The sequence below is a fragment of the Trachymyrmex cornetzi genome, unplaced genomic scaffold, assembly GCF_001594075.2.
Source record: "Trachymyrmex cornetzi isolate Tcor2-1 unplaced genomic scaffold, Tcor1.1 scaffold482, whole genome shotgun sequence".
Taxonomy (NCBI): domain Eukaryota; kingdom Metazoa; phylum Arthropoda; class Insecta; order Hymenoptera; family Formicidae; genus Trachymyrmex; species Trachymyrmex cornetzi.
In genome coordinates, this window is record NW_017299641.1 from 897,018 (window position 1) to 916,544 (window position 19,527).

Genomic DNA, 19,527 nt, shown 5'->3' on the forward strand with positions numbered 1-19,527 from the left:
ATGGCGCAGAACATTGTACAATGACACCTCATCACTGATCACAATAGGAAAAGATAGGAAAGGCTGTATCTAGTCATGTATACACCTCACGAACGTGTATACATATATACGAGATTCGTATTTTCCTTTAGATCCAGCGAATCAGAGGCGAATATTACAAGTCGACGACTCGACAGTTTTCTCCGTTGAACGCGCCCACTGACACAATCAGTTCACTAGAATGACATCAGTTTTGTGTGGCCGATGTTTTCTTTTATTTAATCGTTATCAATTTTCATTCTCGATGTAAATGATGTAGCCGTCTTTCCTCTCGCGCGAGTTTACTGTACAGTTTGATTACCTCGTGATTTGTATCATTTTATACATAGTACTTATTAAGTAGCTGTGATAACTTAGCCATAAGGAATACGTATCATTTGCTACGTTCTCGATTGTCTGACAGTTTCTCTTGGAAGTTTTCGAACGAAGTTTTCGAGAAATGGCCGCGTTGCAGGACAATTTGTATTAATTTGCATTAAGTGAGTATATCTAATTGGTACCTACTTATTTTATAAAACAACAAAAACTATATTTGGTATGACAGGAGTAATACACGATTGCTCCTTTTCAAATTGTATACTGTATTTCAAAACTGATAAAAAATTCCAGTATTTTTCTATACACGGTTACACGAGTTACATTAGATCTTAATCTATATGGCAGTTAAAAAGCTGTATATAGTTTATGCAAATTAATTAATTAAATATATAATACTTGTAGTAATGGTAGCTGCTGGAGCCACAGTTTTGATGGCAGCTAGCGAGGAGAATTCATCAAATGAAACAGGAGGTAGTACAACACGTTCGGTAAACCAAAGTACTTGTTCACGTTATAGCGAGCTACAACGTTGTGGCCAAAGGAATGTTGAATCATCAATTAAAGGAGATGTGGCTACTTGTTCTTTAGGTATCAGTAAGTACTAAGAATTTAGATAGCTATATGTCATGTTATTAAATCTAAATATAAAGATAAACATGCCATAATATTGTATATATTTGCCTATACATTTGAGTGATATTTTTGAAAAAAAAAAAAAAATAAATAAATGTTTGATACGATAATATTATGAAACTCATAAGTCTCTTTGATAAATATTATTTGTTTTAAATGGACAATTTTCATGTGCTTGATATCCTCGAGTTTTGAACAGAAAATGTATAATGTACTTCTATTAGTAGAAAAGAAGCATCGTAGCCTTACAGCAGAGAACAATGGTAAAATAGTATCTAAGCTAGAGCTAAAGGAGAGCTCTAAAAATTTTGCAACTTGTAAAAATGCTCCGGTTCGAGAGACCAAAACTTCTAGATTACGGGCTGCTTCTATAGTATTACCCAATGGTAAGTAAATGTTTTCAAATGTATCTTTCCTTATGGTTTTAGTATATATACATAACATTTTATTGCCACATATATATGAATAAAAATATGATTTTCTTTTATATTTGAACGTAACAGTTTACCTGAGATAAACATGTGAAATTCTTTGATTAACATACATATAGAGGGTTTCCCATTTTAAGACTTAAGTAACAACTTTAAATATCTCTTGAACAGCGCGAGAAAAATGTTTCAGACAAAAGTTTTATAACTTTGTAGGGGATATAAGGGATCAAGGTCAATGTGATGAAAAATGGAGAGTTCCATTTAAAAAATTCAAAGTGACCTTGTCCTGACCTTGACAAATTCAAAACTTAAGATCAAACCAATGATACCATCTTATGTCCTCCTCGAAGCTATCAAATTTTTGTCTGAAACATGTTTCTCTAAAATGCACTGTTTAAGAGATATTTGAGATCAAATCATCAAAAACGGGACGCCCAGTATATATATGTATTTGTTTAATCGCTAATATATTGTTACGTATACATATAAGCTGGATTCATTTGCAGGAGCATATATAAATAAATTATTTCTTTATACAGATGTAACATTATCATCTAAAAAATTACTTGGATCAGAAATTCCTGACTCTCAACGGCACAATTCATCAGCTAAGCAAGTAAGTATATTTGTGAAAAGTATAAGAAAGGTCAAATACGAGCAAATAATTAAATTATAACGTAGAAACTAGTTTATTTTTAAGCATTAACAACAAAGAAAATAAAAACTAGTTGTTCAAACTACATACTTAGACGACATAGGAACGTTTCGACTTCTTTTAGTTATCTTCAGCTAAATTAATAAGATAGGAAAGTATATTTTTGTAATTCTCATTTTATTAAATAAAAATCAAGCTCAAGATTGCAAAGCAAGCAACAGTAATAAATAGGTTAATTTATAAGCAAAAAATTAGGTCAATAAATTTGATTTCTATCTTTTTCCTTTTTTAAAGGAATACTCTTATCTATGTAATTTTGTACATAATTTTATCGTGTAAAAGAACATATTTCCACAAGTTATTATAAATTATTTAAGAAATTACTAAATTTTGTTTAATGACTGACCAATGATGTATAATTACAATATATTTCTATTTATAATATAATACTTTTTAGATTAAAAAAATTTTTTACCTGGGAAATGTACTTTCTGCAAATTACTATACTGGTTCATCACATAACGAAAAGATTTTAAAGAGATTGACTATTTTATTTAAAATAAATTAGTCTTTAAGAATTTTCATTAGAATATGTATTATATATTTCTGTATGTATTTTTTTTATCTATGATATATAATAATATCTTGTCTTTTTTTTTATTAATTTTCCAAGAAAAGTTTTAACATAATGTAAAAGTATAATGTACTCGTATATCTATGTACAGAAAAATTCCACATCCCTTGATGTCAGCATGAATTCTGTCAAGGAAAGAGATAAGGGGTACAAACGTAAATCTTATTTAAATAGATCACGTCACGTGGAAACAGCACCTGATCGTTCAAATGAAGGTAAAGAATTTATTAATGAATGTAAGACAAGTTTATTAATATAAAATTGCAATAACAACAGGAAGATCAACTTGTTGAATTGTTCAAGAGAACCTAAAGTATTAAATTACAATATCTCGGTGTTCTTTTTGAAATTTTAATATATCTTTTCAGCTATAATGTAAAAATTATATACTATTAATATTTTTATTGATATTTTTATTGCTATATATTGTAAAGAGGAATTTTAATTGAAATATTTGAAACACGCGTTACATGTACTTTTCTCATTTTAATATTCTCAATAATCTAATGAAATTTTTAGTCGAATGTAGTGAAAGACATTCCAGAAGGCAATATGTTAAACGAAGTCAGGTGTCCGAAACAGTATCTAATCCTGCTGACTCCTGTCGTCAAATGGCCAGCCTGCGTAGAAAACATATTGATTCAAAAGCTGGAACTCAGTACATCACAAAAAATCTTTCTAAAACATATTCGCCATCTTCCGCCACGAGTACAAAGCGCTCGATTGTGCAACAATCTAGGTATAGTAAAATACATAAACAAGAAAAGAGCATATAAGGCAAATATTAGATTTATATAGAAAATTATAGATTTGATTAATGTATTGTATGTGCATGTCTTTATCTTATTTTATTCAATAGTATTTTATCAATAAAAGAATAATAATGGAAGAGGAAAACATAAAATGGCATTAGAAATGATTTTTGCTTTTTAGTGATGGTATAGGTGATTCGGAGGTTTCACGCAGAGTGGACGAGTTAACAGCGTTAACGCGAGCCACCATGGAACGCGTAGAGAGACTCGCGTCTGCAACCACGAGCTGTGCTAATAATTTGACTGATAATGTGCATATTGCTGCCGAGAAAGTGTCAATGTCGCCAAAAAAATGTATTACGCCTAGACACACGCCAGTTTCAATACTCAAACATAAAACCGTCGACAGCGAAGCAGGCGATCGCCAAGTGTCGTCTGGCGGTTTTCATGTACCGTCACCAGTAACCTTTTCGCCATCTGTCACGGAATCTGTTTCTCACAAGAGACATGGAATTTTGAAAAAACGAAGCAGCTTAGATGAAAGCGAGATATTACGTCGTCGTAGCTGTTCTCCCGACGTTTCTTTCGCTGACAACATTTACTCGGAATTTCGACCAATTTTGAAAAATCAAAGGCGATCCTCACTGGATGACATTGTTAAGAGAGATCAGAGTCCTGATCAACAACCTGCCTCTATATTAAAGCGTAAGTCGTCTAGGGAAGACGACAGAGAGATTTATCGATTGTCATTGGGCTCTCCAGAACCACAAAGCATCCTGAAACGAAAACTCGCAAATAGTGTACGCGCTAATAGCGTCAATCATCATGTAACAATTGCATCGGACGTTGCGAGCACGAATATGAGTGGAAATATGAGCACGAGCACGAACGCAAGCTTTACATCTGAAAGTCTCGAGGGATCTGAAGTGAAACCGATATTAAAGAAAAAATACGGCAAGGAAGAACTAACCGGGAGCGATATTTCATCTCTCGAACCTCGGCCTATACTTAAAAAGAAATCGAGTACTGAGTCAGATGAACACGAGCATGATAGGCCGAAGAAGACGATTTTAAAGTCCTCGCGGAAGAATTCATACGAGGAAGGCAGTTACGAGACGGAGTCGACTTCTCCAAGGAAATTGTCTGTGTTGAAAAATCGAGCGAACGAGATCGAAAACGTACGCCCTATATTGAAACAATCCAGCGGTAGCCGTTATTTTGACGATACGTGTGATTTAACGGCGGATTCTTTTTTGCGAAAGAGAGCGCAGTCCGTAGGTCATGTGCGATCTGCTAACTACGATGACTGTGTCGAGTCGCTTCGCGTATTAGCCAAACGTAGATCTCTCGAGTCCAGTTCGCCGATTGATGTGTTGCATATTCCAACAACCACTCGTCGTTGTTTTACGGCCGACCGGTCCGATGAAATTTCTTCTACAGCAGATAGGTATGTTCAAATCAATGTGTTAGTCGTTGCAATGTTATAAATGTATCCTCTGGATACATGTATTAATAATATCAAATATACCTCTGCATATCAACAAGGCTGCTTCATAATACACGACTCACTTATTCTCTTTTTGTTCTTTTTGCGAACATATAGATCACATATTTTTCTCCCGTATCATAGTTTTTAAAAGAAGCTAAGATTGTGAATCATCTTAAGTATAAGAATGCATAATTAATTTATAAATTTGATTTTTTTTTTCCAGAATTATTATTATTATTTATATTAATATGAGAAAGAGCTTTTTGGCTACTTTCCAATTCTCACAGAAAAACATGTATTTTGATTAAACAAAGAAAAAGGTTTTCTATTTCTTTTTTTAAAATGGTATTATATAAATTATGTAAATGTTAATCATATAATTTTTTCCTTAAATTTTCATTATATGAACAAGCTTTATAAACGTTTATTTATTCAAACCTATTTAAAAATGTACGTTAACTACTTTCTGTACTCTAACCATGTTTGATTATCCGCGCACACAAACGACATCTCTGTTTGATTTTCTTTATATCGGAAAAGCAATTCAGTCAAATTACGGCTTTCTTATATGAGAAAAAAAAAAATTCATTTCACGGTACAACATTAATTTTTGCAATTGCTGCGGTGATGCATGAGTTTAGTGGGGCTTTGATCCCGTGCCAAGTTTAATTATAGACCATCTAACGATTCTCAAAGCTACCAGAAATTGGGGATAGTCGTGTGCAACGTATTTATGAATAAACAACTCGCAGGATTGTCTTGATTTAAAAAAATATAAATATATATTAGGTGAATTTATTGAGTTTATAAGTTATTATATAATATACTAGTGTATTATACATATATATGTCTCTTACAGCTCTGGTGTAATTAAAGAAAGTAAATTACCTTGCCAGATATTCATTAAAAAAATCAAGCAAGTTACGAATGATATGGAAGAGAAAAATAAAATAGATTCACATGTACATTTTATGAAGATCGATGGCAATGCGATACAAATTGCAATTCAGCCGACTGACAAGAAAGAAGTGATAGAAGAAGGACAAGATACCCAGAATGTTTATGAAGATTACACCGCTATTTGTCGTAGCAACAGTGTATCGAAAATGACACAACACTTTAAAGTTCTACAAGAAAAGGCAAACGTCGCGGCTGCGGAGAACAGTTCTCAACGCGTACCTCAGCAGAAATTATCACGCGGCATTCAACGTTATCGCGACCGCAAGATACAGAGCGGCGAGAGATTCAATACTCAACCGGTAACTTTTGAAGAAGTGCGCGAGGCGGTCTTACAGAATCAGCGCAATACCGCAACATTGATGAATGCGGAAACAACCGATAATGAGCCTGAACCGTCCAAGCTAAGCTTGGCTGAACGTGTGCGACTCTTTAATCAAAAGATTGCGACTACGGAAACCGCTGCGAAAAACGCCACATACCAAGAAAAGTTTATTCAAAGAAGACGACAGTCAACCCGCTATAGAACGCAACCTATAACATCTGAGGAGGTTCAAGTGGCGTCCCGGATATCACCGCTGAACGTAAATCACAAGAATCAAATAAGTACCTTGGTTGAAGGTACGTATTTTTTGGAGATTATTTGTGTATTTGTACTGGATTATCAAAATTATATGCAACAATTAATGTTTGTTGTTTTAGGAAACCTAAAAGAATGTCGACGATCGCTTTACTCGCCACCGCTTGCAATAGCGTCTCAGCACGATGTACCAAAAAGTATTCTAAAGTCATCCGCCGGTTATACGCAAAATCTGTCGCGTGCCAAAAGTCCGGAACTCCGAGGTATGAAATTGATAAAATCTGTGCTTAAGAAAGAATTTGAAGAATCGGAGCAATCGATAATATTGCCGAGTTCTGAGGTGTATCCTCGTTCTATATTAAAAAGTAATGTTTATTCGAAGCCCATTCAGACAACGAGTGTTGTTGACGCAGCAATATCAAGAAGCGAACGAAGCTTATGTACTGTTGAAAATCAAAATTTCAACAGCGAAACTGCTAAATTTTGCGAGAAATTAGATTCTTTCAATGTAGTGACTAATCCTGATGTGATGCGAGATTCTTGCGATGAGATGCGAGCAACTGTTTCTGAACAAGGCGATAATATGGATAACAAAGCCGCAGTGCCTTCCCATAAAGCTGTATTATTTCGGAACGAAGAAATCTTATTGGTTGATGTGAATAATTGCAAAATTGACAAAGTATTCAGTAGTGCATTAGAAAGACGCAGTAACGAAAAGCACGACAATTCGTTGGCGGGCAAATCACACCAGGTATTGAATGTCAGCGATGACAATAACGATGGTGACAATAAGGATGACAAAAATGACAACGAGAACAACGAAAAAGATATCGTCAATCGACGAAAAGAAGAAAAGTTGGCGGTGAAAACTGAGCAGAACGACGATGACGACAACGACAATGACGATGACAACGACAACGACAACAACGACGATAACGACGATCACAAGCTACGCAATATTATTGTCAAAGAAAAGTTGTCTAGTGTCACACAATGTTCCATTAATTCATTAGCCAAGAGTATTAGTCAACACTCTCTAAGTGAGGAGAGGTGGAAACAGCAATGTGGTTTGCCACTGCCGGGACTGTGTCGTAGCGCGACACAGGTGATAGCGTCGATAGAAACAAGCGAGATCCCGAGCGTGAGTATCGCGGATCGGTTGGCTGCGCTACGTCATAGCGGTAACACGAACTGGAAACGACGTGTGGCCGGTGCTAAAGTTGACGAATCATGCGACAACTCATTACTCAATTTGGAGGACAGTACAATCAAGTCGGGCGTGCTGGCTAACTGTATCGAGAAACTGGAATCTGCTGCAGAAGGTTGGAAGAGTAGAATTGTAGAACCTGATGCAGTCAACTTTACCGTTGCTGGCAAAATGAAAGTAGCTCCATTGAAAGATGTCAGTTCGCCATTTCTCACAGAAGCTACAGCAAACATTACAAACCAGAAGAAGAAAGTTCCGCGCTCGCAATGGTTTAAAATGAGGAAGGATAAAGGTGAACCTTTTTACATTCGAACGAAATACAATAGAATTTTAAAAGACATTTACAAAATGTTTCGAAAAATGTTTAAACAACTATTTTTTAGGATCTGCCAAAGATAGTAGATCGTTTTTTAAATGTTTAGTGACGTGATCCCAGATATTAAAGTGTCTAGAAGATATTGCAAAGATGTTATATTTTCTGTATGATATTCCATATATTCATCTTTTCAGAGTGTAACAACGATGCGGTATCCACCCCTACCAGTCCATGCAAAGATTTATCTTCTACTATGCACACAAATTTTTCTGAGTCGATTAGCGGTGACAGCGGTTAGTAGTTAAAATCGTATATTTTATTTTACTGTGTGATGGCCCGTATTGTCTCAAAAAGATGCTGGTAGAAGAGTATATAGAACATTTCTGTAAATTATTATGGCTGCGTTCGGTTTGAACACTTTCAGCGCTTCTATTCTTGTTTCACGTTTAATGAACAATAAAGACAGAATGATGATTATTAAGCGCTTAAAGTGCACGAGCGTTCAAACCGAACACAGTTAATATCTTCTTAGGACAGCTCGTGATAAGATTGCGATAGCGATCTCCAACTAAACAGCGCAAGCGCAAAACTTTTTCTTGTAATCGCAAAAGATGTTTATTTAGTTTATTGGTTTATAAATTTGGTTTATTCTAATTTGTAGATGAAGAATGTAAAACAGAGCACGTCTTGTCGCCAAGTGTTTCAATACCTAAAACAGACGATGAAACGTTCACCTCTTTCTTTAGCGGTGTGTCGCTGGAAAAGTGTGAAACCGAGTGTCTTGACTTAGATGAAACCGACTTCGATACAATCACACCACAATCTGAATTGTAAATTTTTGCTTTTACTATTACAATCGTATAAAAATGAAAAAGAAAAAAAGGAAAGCAGGAAAAAATTGATTCAGAGAATTTTTCCAAGTATTTGTACGCAAATATAGCTATAATTTAAATTAATTTCTTGGCAGATTAGTACAAAAGCGGAATATACAAATGCAACGTCGACGAGCCACATCGAGAAATCCTCTTAAAGTTCTCGCTGCACGCACTGATTTGAGATCGGAATACACTGAAATTCGTACGAATATACTCACGAGAACGGCAACGAACTTTAATATGAGAAGATGTGAGTATATCCAGGATCTTCTGTCTTATCTTGTATTAATCATGACATAGCTTTTATTCACATTTCGAATTATAATTAAAATTCAAATTTTCAATAGATATTTCAGATACCAAAAGCTCGTCTTTTGCCATCGAGGCTCTCGCCGGATTGGCTTCTACTGAAGATTTTAGTACAGTGACTTTGAGAAATGTGTCGGAAACAAGTATATCCACAAATAAGTTGCAACCATATAAAGATATAATGTTGATATTGGTTAAGGGAAGACGACACGTTCAAGCCAGATTAGTCGAACCTGTCGCCGAGAGTATCAATAATGGTGATAGTTATATACTGGTGACAAAATCGGAGGTAATAATAATAATAATTTCATTATAATAGAACATATAATATATTAGTCGATATAAAACATCACTCATATGCTCATCCTTCACTATGCTTTCTTTTTTTACTAATCATTAACAAAACTGACTCTCAATGAATTGCAGATTTTTAACTATATAGGGAAATATAGCAATATTATCGAGAAAACTCGTGCCGCTGAGATCGCATTGAGTATTCAACAACGCAAGGATTTAGGTTGTCAAGCGGTCGAAGTCATCACTATAAACGATGATAAACTAACTTGCTCGAGGAACCAAGTTCTTAAATTTTGGAGTTATCTTGGTGTGGTGGACAGTGAGAGGCTAAATGGTATATTCTTCTTTCTATTTTTGCGTTATAAGCAACGTTCTTTTTGTATATTACTATGTACACATAAATGATGTATTATAAAATTATATTGTTATAGTTATTGAAGCTGGTCATCCTGACGAAGATGAATTGTATGAATCTGCCATTATCGATACAAATATGGTATACGAATTGAAAGATGAACAATTAGTGTTGCATAAAAAATTCTGGGGTACGCTTCCAAAGATAGAAATGCTCAATAAGAACAAGGTAATGTTTGGTAGATTTCTGTAATCCTAAAGAATCGACGTATATAATACGAGTAATGTATAATTCGACATAGTATCCAGTATAAAAAAGAAACATACACGTAGATTTATAAGATTACGATGTTTTACTTTTTTGACCTTTGTTTGATCTATAGTACTAAAATTTATTTGTTTACTTATAAGTTCTTTAAACGTCTGGACTTAGCACATGTCAAAGCAATGAAATTTTTAATAAACCACTTCCTCTCTCTTTGTCTCTAAAGTCAGAATTTTTCAAGATATCGGTTTAAATTTTACTAACATACGTTGAGTAAAATAAAAAGAGTATAGTAAAGTATTGTGAAAAACAAATTGTTCATCTAAAATAATGAAGTCTTTTTACGTACAATTGTATCTTATAAACGTAATGTACAATGGTTTATGATGAAAACTTGATCCGTTAGAAACAATGTTTGATAGATTTGGTTGGATATGTTCAAAATTGGAAATTGTTTCAGAAACTGCTCGTTATAGTTAATTCAATTTAAGTTTTTTAAAGATAATTGCATTTTATAATTAAATATTTGTTTTATAAAAATTGTTCTGTAATAATATAAAGAGGAATTATATTGTATACGTTTTTTGTATATGTTCTATAAAGATTCTAGTGTTCGATTTTGGCACCGAGATGTATATCTGGAGTGGCAAAGGAATTTCGACGGACAAGAAGAGACTCGCTACACAGTTGGCTACAGAAATGTGGAACAACGGATATGATTACAGCGAGTGCACTGCTTGTCCGATTAATGCTGCCCGTATGATTGGTAATCGAAACAGTGACTCTTGTACAAGTCCCTCTGCAAAATTCGCCAAAAGCAGACCCGAATGGTGTTTACTTGCCAAATTGACGCAACACGTCGAAACGATATTATTCCGTGAGAAATTCCTCGACTGGCCTAATGTCACCGGTGTGGTAAAGACGCGAGGCCGAAACGATAATGCGCGACAAATTGACAGTGCTATAACTGTGCATCCGGATGAAAACGACGACATGTGGCTACCAAACTCTTCTTCAGTCGATTTTATTCTAGAAGGCTGTCACTTAGGCAGAGGCACTGGTTGTTATGACAATGAAGTAATTCTTTTTTATTAGCAAAAAGTTTTTGCGTCTAATATATTAGTAAAAACGGGATATATTAGTTTCAAAATAATTATATTTATCAAACTTCAACTATTGCTTTCAATGCATTTTCATCCAGAAGAAAACAACTCTTTCACAATAAATGTCCGCGATTCACAGGCAAATCTAACGATCATTGATTTCTTTCGATTTGATTTTAGTTGAAGAAAGAATATGTCGTTACTACAACGAACGTTATGGTATGGCATATCGATGAATTCTCGCACACGCTTTTAGACGGTTCATCTATTGGTCAATTTTATTCTGGTGATAGTTATATCATTCAGTGGACGTATTCCGTTACAATTACTGGTGAGTTGTTTATTAAGCAATTTCGTAAAATAGAAGAGTTTATCTCAAAAACTGTTTTAATCATAGATTTTTAAAAAAACAAGCCTAATATTTTTCTTTTATAGGCATTAGTTTTGTATAATTGTTACATGATCTTTATTTTTTGAGAATATGGATTTAAGATAGTTTATGAATAAGCAAGTGCATTTTAATTATGTAATTGTTTTTACAAATTTGTTTATTATGCTCTTAGGCAGAGAACTCAGTGGTTTACCATCTAAACACTCAGCAAAAGGTCGCGATAGATCTGTATACTTTATTTGGCAAGGTCGAAATGCATCTTTGAATGAACGAGGGGCCGCGGCATTATTAACAATCGAATTAGACAGCAATCGAGGTCCTCAGGTGAGGACAGTAATGTGCAATCAAATTTGCTATTACAGTTATTTTATTTGTTCGAATTATCTTAGTGTATTTAATCGTTATCTTCGAATACTGGCTATATTATTACATAATGTTACTTATAATTTTATTTCAATTTTGAAATTGTTTTCTAAGTGGAAAAAAATATCCTACTTAATATCTACTAAAAATAAAATATTGGACAAAATATCAAGAAATATGTTTTGTTATTATAAACAAAATAATATTTTGTTCCATTTTATATATATATATATATATATATACTTGCAGGTTCATGTTATTCAAGGACACGAACCAGCCGCATTTTTAAATTTATTCTCTGGAAGGATGATGGTGCACAGTGGCAAGAAATCTGACAAAAAATGTGAGAAACGATGGAGGTTGTATATTTGCCGAGGAACTTTAGAGAATGAGACATTCTTGATTGAAATTCCTTGTAGTACTCGACAATTAAGAAGTAGAGGTTGCTTCATATTGCTAAACACCGAAAATGCAAAACTATATATCTGGCATGGAAGCAATTCGTTGCGCCATATTAGAGAAGTATATTTCCTACAAATTTTTATAATATATATATAATTAATATACAGGGTGTCTCAGAAAATGTACGTATTCGCCTATCTTTAAACATTAATATCTCGTTAAATATTGCGTCAATTGCAAAATGGTACAAAACTGTTTTGTTCCCCTTGATCCAATCTATGTCACCACTGTGTTTCGGTAACATTTTCCGAGACACCCTGTATATATTTGCACATATAATTTAATTAATATATGTACAGTCGGTCACAAAAAGGTTGCAACACTTTTTTTAGATTTCGGAACTCAGCCTTGCTCGTAGAGCGATTAAACGAAAATGGTTAAATCCATAAAGAACCAATCACTCGGTGAGCAAGCTGCATTCTGAAACCCATCAAAACAAAAGTGTTGTAATTTTTCTATGATCGGTTGTACATACATGGATTAACATTGCGATAAATTTAATACTTTACTAGCCACTGGGTTTGTACTACACATGCAAAAGAAAAACAATATATAACAAACAAAAACAGTAAACGAATTGATTAATCGAGCAATCTAGAAAACATTTTAATCATATAAAATTATTATTTCCAAATGTTTTAATCATATTACTCTCATCTGCTGCTTAACAGAATGGAATAATCTTTCTTATAATTTTCTTATAACTTTTTTTCTCACTTCCTTTCTCATCTTGTTTTCTTTCTTTATTTATCTATTTTCTATGTATCTATTTTGATCATCTCCATATTTCTTAGTTTCGTTTGTCTCTCCAATATTCATTATTTCTTCTGTCTTTTTATAGAATGCATTAAAAGCTGCAAATAAATTGAAAGAAAATCGACCTGAAGAAATTGGATTATCGAATAAAAATAACATAGAAATATGTGAAGTTCAAGAAGGTATGGAATCTGAAGAATTTAGCAATGGTGAGTAAAGCTTAATGAAAAGTTAACATTTAAGCTGAATATAGAACGAATACATATTTTCTTAAATTTATTCTATTGTACATTGTCATGAAAAAGTTGAGATTGTACTTTGCATTTTTTAGCATTAGGTGGCATAAATAAAAAATTGTATTGGTCGTTGGAAACAGCTGAAATACAAGATCATACTCCAAAGCTTTATCATTTATCGAGTGTTTCTAAAAAATTCCGCGCAACAGAAATACTTTGTCCATATCGTGCGGACCTGCCAACACCGTTCCCTTTCTCACAAGATGATTTGTATCAAGCAAATCAACCAGGTAATAATGTCTTTGCAAAGTGCATTTTATTCGTATTTAGTCGTTAATCAATTTTTTATGAGAAAAACTATTTATGAGAAGTTTTAGTAAAATTATTTATCCATATTATAATCACTTTTATTGACTCTTGTATAACTTTTAGCCTTATTTTTATTGGATGACAAGAATGTGATTTGGATTTGGCAAGGATGGTGGCCCGATAGTGAAACGGAAGATCAGTCTGGAAGCAAAACTGTCCGATGGCAGGCTGAGAGAAGAGCGGCCATGAAGATAGCGATACGATATTGGCGAGAGACTCGAAACGCACAAACAACGAATCTTCCAATATATTTAATATGGGCTGGTTTAGAACCGTTGCAATTTACAAATCTTTTTCCGGAATGGACGTATCGGGATGACGTTGCTGAATTAAATATAGAGGTATATTGAGAAAAGGACATATCTTATTTTCTTTTCTGTTCAAATCTTTTTATACTTTTTATATAGTTTATTATTAGAGAAAGAAAAGATCTTACTTGAAAATAACAACTATCCTACCTTTATTTACATTTTAGATAAATAAAAGAATTCTGTTTGATACATTTTGATCATGTGTGATTTTTGTCATAATAAAATTTAAATATGTACACAAAATGTAACGTATATTTATAAAACATATTACTAGGATGGCCGGAATTCAGGAGAAGTATTGACTGTGGAAAATGAATTGGCTCGTCTAACGCAAAGTACATATCCTCCTGCCCAGCTGTTACAAAGACCTCTACCCGACGGAGTCGATCCAACATGCCTAGAATTGTATTTATCCCAACAACACTTTCAAGTTAGTATTATCGATTGATCAATAGCAATTGAATAATCATGTAATCGACGAATAATCTACGAATATAGATTAACAGATGTTAGACAGAATGTTTTTAATATTATATATGTATATACACATATGTGATATTTTGTAATTTATAGGAGTTGCTGGGAATGAGCAAAGAAGAATTTCAACAGCTTCCAGTCTGGAAACAAGTGAATCTCAAGAAAGATATAGGATTGTTCTGATGGATCGTTTTAAGTGCGATTAGCAGTAGCTGCCCTTGCAAAATGTTCGAATTTTTATTAACTGTTTCACAATATTTACAACTTGAGAATCAGAATAAGGTCTCGACTTCTAAGCGTATTTTTCTCGAAACTTTTCGTGTATAGAGAATGAAACATTTCGAGAAACATTTTGAGAATCGATGAATATATATTATAGACGATATATCTAATAATATTAATGGAAAATTAAAAAGAATCAATGCGATCTGAAAATATATTGTCAGTACTATTTGAATTATTACGCATATGTATAATGATATATAGGCGTACGTGTGAACACAGATTATATATTTTTAATACGTGCTACATGTGAAATCTGCTTGCAAACGTTTTCTTTATAATATATTTGTATGATGTTTATATATTGCGAATGAATGATCGCTGTTTTTCGCCTTATTCGTGTAACATCTGTATAAGACGGTTTCTATATAATTTACAATATATTCTCTGCATTTTTAAATAGTATTATGCAAAAAAACGTATATTTCAATTTTTTCGTCCTCTTACAAAGGGTGGTATTTAGAGCAAAACAGATATTTCCATCACATTTGAGTATATAAAAAAGTAACACAATCAACGTCATTTCAAAAGAGAAATATAACAATACAAAAACAGTTGATAATTTCCCAGCTTTGAAGATTATCGTGTAGTTTTCTTTACATACTTACATGTACATTAAAAAAAAAAGTAGAATCAATAAGATGTTACTTATTTACATATATTGGGAACATTTTGGTAGTCGTTTGTATAGAAATATTTACACATTTATAGCATAAATTTGAAGAAATTTACAGTTTTTACACCTAATCTATTTTTATCGCCTGTATTATAGTAAAATAGTATTTAAAAGAGAAACGCGACTGGTGTGTGAAAAGGAAAAATTATGTACAAGATGAACATTTTTGTCGCAAAACTATAGCAGTATAATAGTTGAGAGACTATTAAAAATATATAAAATACAAGTTCTTAATTTTCGAAAGTGAAAAACTAATTCACAAAAGAATTAATATTTCTTGATAGACTTTCGTATAAGCGCCAATCTTTGTTTATGTGCTTCAGTGACAGTAGCTCGCTTGTATGGACGAACTTCATCTGTACCAAACCCAGGAATCCACATATTCCAATTTCTTCCTAAAAATTAAAATATAAATAGCTCAAATTCATATATCTATATGTTTTTGCAAAATTTATCATAAAAAAGTAACAAATTATATATATGCTGCTGTAACTCGTATATAAAGGAAATTTATTATTTATTTTTAATAAATTAATCTTTTTTTTCTAACAACAAATGAGAAAAATGATATAGCTATTAGCATAACTCACCTAAGTGTAACTGTACATCTTTAACTTCCACTGTGTTTGCATGACGATGTTTAGCTAACAAACAAGCCGCATTTACCGTTGTTTCTACAAAGTCATCTGCTAATTGTAACAGCATCTCTTCTACTTCTTCATCCAACTGTTCAGTGGGATCTACTTCCCTTACCAAATCTTGTAGCCTCGTTTTTGTTAAAAACTAAAATCAAATAATAGTACTTACGTTATGTCAACAGAGGAAAATTTTATCAAAGAATACTTGTGGTCAACGAAGAGAGACAACAAATTACATCGTGTAGAACAAAAAACTCTGTACAATGTTATATTTGTAATAAAAAAAAGATATCTCAAGCGTGTGTACTGTATACGAGTAATCTACTCAAGGTTTATTTTCTCATTGATTACGTACTTGTGGAAAATCGCTAAAAGAACTTGGAGTGGACGACTGCTGCACCGATTTCGGAGGTTGGGGAACGTACTGAGTTTGTTGGGATTGCGTTTGTGGCTGTACAGCGGTTGTCGTAGTGCCGCTTTGCACGTTAGGCAGAACCGATGGCGTCTGACTATTAGGTCCCACGGACTGTAGAGTTCCAAGCACCGGCGTCATTTCCGAGACCGTCGTAGTCGCCGTCGTTGTTTGGACGATAGCACTTTGTTGGGACATTTTGAGAAGCGATGCAGATAGTATATATTTCTTCTTGTTCTTCTTTTTGAAATTGGCCTCTGTTTGGACTTTCGACAGTTGCGACTCAATTTATTGCCACTTCGTATCTGAGAAAGCGATTGCCTTTATCGCATCCTCGACAAAAGAATTACAACATAATATCATGTCGAAGACAAAATTATAACGGTAGAATACCAGTTCTTAGCAGCCAGATAAATATAAGTAGGTATCAACAAATTCGATGAAACAGAGAGTAAAGGAGCATTTATTATACTGATTTAACTATCACTAGCCGTTATCGTATATCGTATCACGTACGCCAATATACGCCGATATACGCCAATTGCCGCGTGGTGGAAAACTGAGAAGTGAAAAGAATGAGAAGTGGGGTGGGAAAAGTGTCCAGAGAGAAAGCTGGCCGTACACTACCGCCAGTACATCCATTTTCGGTTTGGGTACTACGTGCGGCTACATTCATTTTCCTTCGAATTTTGTCGATAAAATTACAGCACAGAGTACGGTGACATATTGGTGACGTTACCGAAGGAGTTTCGGTCTCTTCCGTATTAGTGTATTAGTTTCCGGGGGCGTACGGTGTCAGGCGTCGATGGCGTCTCGTGCTCGTGTCGAGCGTGTCGAGCTGTTCCCGGAGCATGAGGCATCCCGGCCCGGAGTCACTGTCACCCTCCCTGAATAGTCCCGGGTAGTGCTGACGAGTGGCTGGCGAGTGCTTACGAGTGCTGGCAAGTATTGGTTAGCACTGGTCAGTTTATTAACGTCAACGCTCGCAGGCAGAGAGTCGATTGGAGTCGAACGTGATCGGTTCTCGGTGATACTGCCGTGGTGGATCGTAATATGTCATATCGTTGCGTTTTCCACGGAGGATCAGTCGTGGGTGTGTTTGCGACTTTGTGAGAGAGAGAGAGAGAGAGAGAGGGAGAGAGAGAAAGAGAGAGAGAGAGATTGTTCGTTTCGCCGTCCGTGCTAATCGATGCTGCAGCGCGTCCGTATTGCGTCAATCTTGGAGGTCTTCCATCGAGATTTCGCGGCATGTTTATGATGTAGACGTATCCCTCGAGACGCACAAGGCGAGCCTCGGGAAACCCTTGAAACGGACATTTGCTCGTGCGTAAGTACGTCGCATGTGTCGCCAATAGACGCTGTTCTCTTTCTCTCCTCTTTCCCCGGTCACCGGTCACCTGCTCCGGTGCATTCAGGTGCATTCAGGTGCATCGTGGCTCGTTTCCTCGCATTCCCTCGCGATGCGGCCACCGCATGCTTTAGCGTGCTCCAGCGTGCTCCAGCGTGCTCCGATACCAGTATCAATCGGCGCTACCACCTTGTAGATATTCCTGGCTGCTCCTAGCTCTCTCCATCCTTTCTTCCTTCTACCAAACCAAGTTAACCAAGCCGGTTACTGTCGTACAAACAAATGACAAAGTTACGTTGATTTCCTGTCTCGTCTCTGCGAGCATCGCGTTGAAATGTTCGTCATGTGTCCAAAGACCGGACGTCTCGTTATAAATTACGAATGCACCATGCGCGATATTTTATTTACACAAGTACTTACAGACGGCAATTTATCTCGACGTTAACAAACAAGCGCACATGTCATCATTTACTCGCGATGTAAAGATATATGCGGGAGATATTACACTAAAGATATTACACGTGACGAGAGTCACGTACTATCTAATTAAGTAAGTACCTTTCGCCAAGTTCCAAATATAAGAGCATCTAGGCTAGCTAGGAAGAAACGTAGCCGAAACGATTGTATGTGATTGAATCGAATGTCAGAAAAGAGAGAGATAGGAGATGTTATCAAATTATTATTTGCGGCTAGTAGCAGCAAATGGCAGCAGCTGCAAATGTGTGGCGCCTTAACCCTTTTGCCGACTTTGCCACGTGAAAGGTGTTTTCTACAATTCTATCGAATTCTACGAGTGACTCGCGCGACCGGCGCGGCGCGAGCCGTCGATCAATGTTTGGCGTAGGTAGAGGATCCACCACGCTTTAAACTCGCACTCAAAGTCTCTAAAAGCGAGAATATTTCGATTTCGTTCGAAAGGAAATTTCCTTTCCATTTTTTTAACATGTTCGATCCTTGCTGTGCAATCTAATTACTTCCTCGTCGCGTGTCTTTATATTTTTAAAAACTCGCGACTACCTAATTACGCGATAACGGCCACGTTTAATCATCTAGACTATCTAGAGTCGTTAGACTTTACCGTCGAAAAGTTCCGTGTACGATAGGGACGTTTCGTTACATACTAATTCTTCCTTTTCTCCGCTCCTCGAATTATTCTAAAATATAACGTCGCTACGCGAGAGATCGATTGCTATTTGTGCAAATACCAAGTAAAAAACATGTTGATGGAAAACTTTAGAGTATGTTTGGCAGAGAATATAATGTTTCGATTTCTCGCATGTTATATTTCGAGAACCGTGTTCAATCTAGGTCAATCAAAATTTAAATCGACTTGGAGATTTGAAACTTACTTCCGAATCGGCACTGTCAGCACTACTATATATTGCTATTCGCGGTCAGCTTTTAGGGTCACGTTATCGTCGTTAAAATCAAAACATTCGGAGACAAGATAACAAGTAATATTTTTATCATTATACAGGGTGGGGAAAAAGTATGGAAGCAAACAATTATTTCCGAAACTATTCATTTTTCGACAAAATGTCTTAGACATAATTTTTATGGTATGAAAAGATGTATTATGTGGCATAGACGGC

At 34.9% G+C, this 19,527-nt stretch overlaps 3 protein-coding genes across 9 annotated transcripts in view; 2 read left to right on the forward strand and 1 right to left on the reverse strand.

Annotated features, from left to right (window-relative positions):
- Svil (Supervillin) lies at positions 1-15,610 on the forward strand. 3 transcript variants are annotated; one of them, XM_018513910.1, is made up of 24 exons: positions 1-518; positions 760-951; positions 1,215-1,376; positions 1,961-2,037; positions 2,802-2,925; positions 3,230-3,449; positions 3,644-4,909; positions 5,811-6,529; positions 6,611-7,987; positions 8,206-8,304; positions 8,673-8,841; positions 8,979-9,136; positions 9,234-9,484; positions 9,622-9,826; positions 9,924-10,075; positions 10,715-11,188; positions 11,395-11,545; positions 11,778-11,929; positions 12,218-12,490; positions 13,272-13,395; positions 13,518-13,712; positions 13,855-14,132; positions 14,377-14,532; positions 14,676-15,610. In XM_018513910.1, exons 2-24 carry the CDS (start codon positions 762-764, stop codon positions 14,760-14,762), a joined length of 7,059 nt encoding a protein of 2,352 aa, XP_018369412.1. In that variant the 5' UTR covers positions 1-518; positions 760-761; the 3' UTR covers positions 14,763-15,610. The 3 variants fall into 3 exon arrangements, with proteins under 3 accessions (XP_018369412.1, XP_018369413.1, XP_018369414.1); XM_018513911.1 differs by having other exon boundaries at positions 1,218-1,376; XM_018513912.1 differs by having other exon boundaries at positions 760-945; positions 1,218-1,376.
- Positions 15,605-19,527, reverse strand: part of Taf12 (TATA-box binding protein associated factor 12) — a 14,242-nt gene continuing 10,319 nt past the window's right edge. The window contains exons 2-4 of one of the 2 annotated variants that reach the window (XM_018513918.1): positions 16,531-16,824; positions 16,128-16,320; positions 15,605-15,932 (exon numbers count right to left, since the gene is read on the reverse strand). In XM_018513918.1, the coding sequence (XP_018369420.1) occupies positions 15,805-15,932; positions 16,128-16,320; positions 16,531-16,785 (576 nt within the window). In that variant the 5' untranslated portion in view covers positions 16,786-16,824 and the 3' untranslated portion in view covers positions 15,605-15,804. Of the gene's footprint in view, positions 15,933-16,127; positions 16,321-16,530; positions 17,058-19,527 lie in introns of those variants that run through there. The other variant, XM_018513917.1, reaches the window with a different exon arrangement.
- Positions 17,180-19,527, forward strand: part of LOC108765283 (E3 ubiquitin-protein ligase AMFR) — a 10,092-nt gene continuing 7,744 nt past the window's right edge. The window contains exon 1 of one of the 4 annotated variants that reach the window (XM_018513913.1): positions 17,180-17,914. The gene's annotated coding sequence lies outside the window, so the exon portion shown is untranslated. Of the gene's footprint in view, positions 17,915-18,109; positions 18,128-19,527 lie in introns of those variants that run through there. The other 3 variants (XM_018513914.1, XM_018513915.1, XM_018513916.1) reach the window with 3 other exon arrangements.

What these genes read in the sequence shown, in the direction of transcription:
- Svil (XM_018513910.1), top strand. Translation starts at nt 762, where the DNA reads ATGGTAGCTGCTGGAGCCACAGTTTTGATGGCAGCTAGCGAGGAGAAT. An exon ending in TTCTATAGTATTACCCAATG is followed by an intron (nt 1,377 to 1,960) that starts GTAAGTAAATGT and finishes TTCTTTATACAG; the next exon opens with ATGTAACATTATCATCTAAA. An exon ending in ATCTGAAGAATTTAGCAATG is followed by an intron (nt 13,396 to 13,517) that starts GTGAGTAAAGCT and finishes TGCATTTTTTAG; the next exon opens with CATTAGGTGGCATAAATAAA.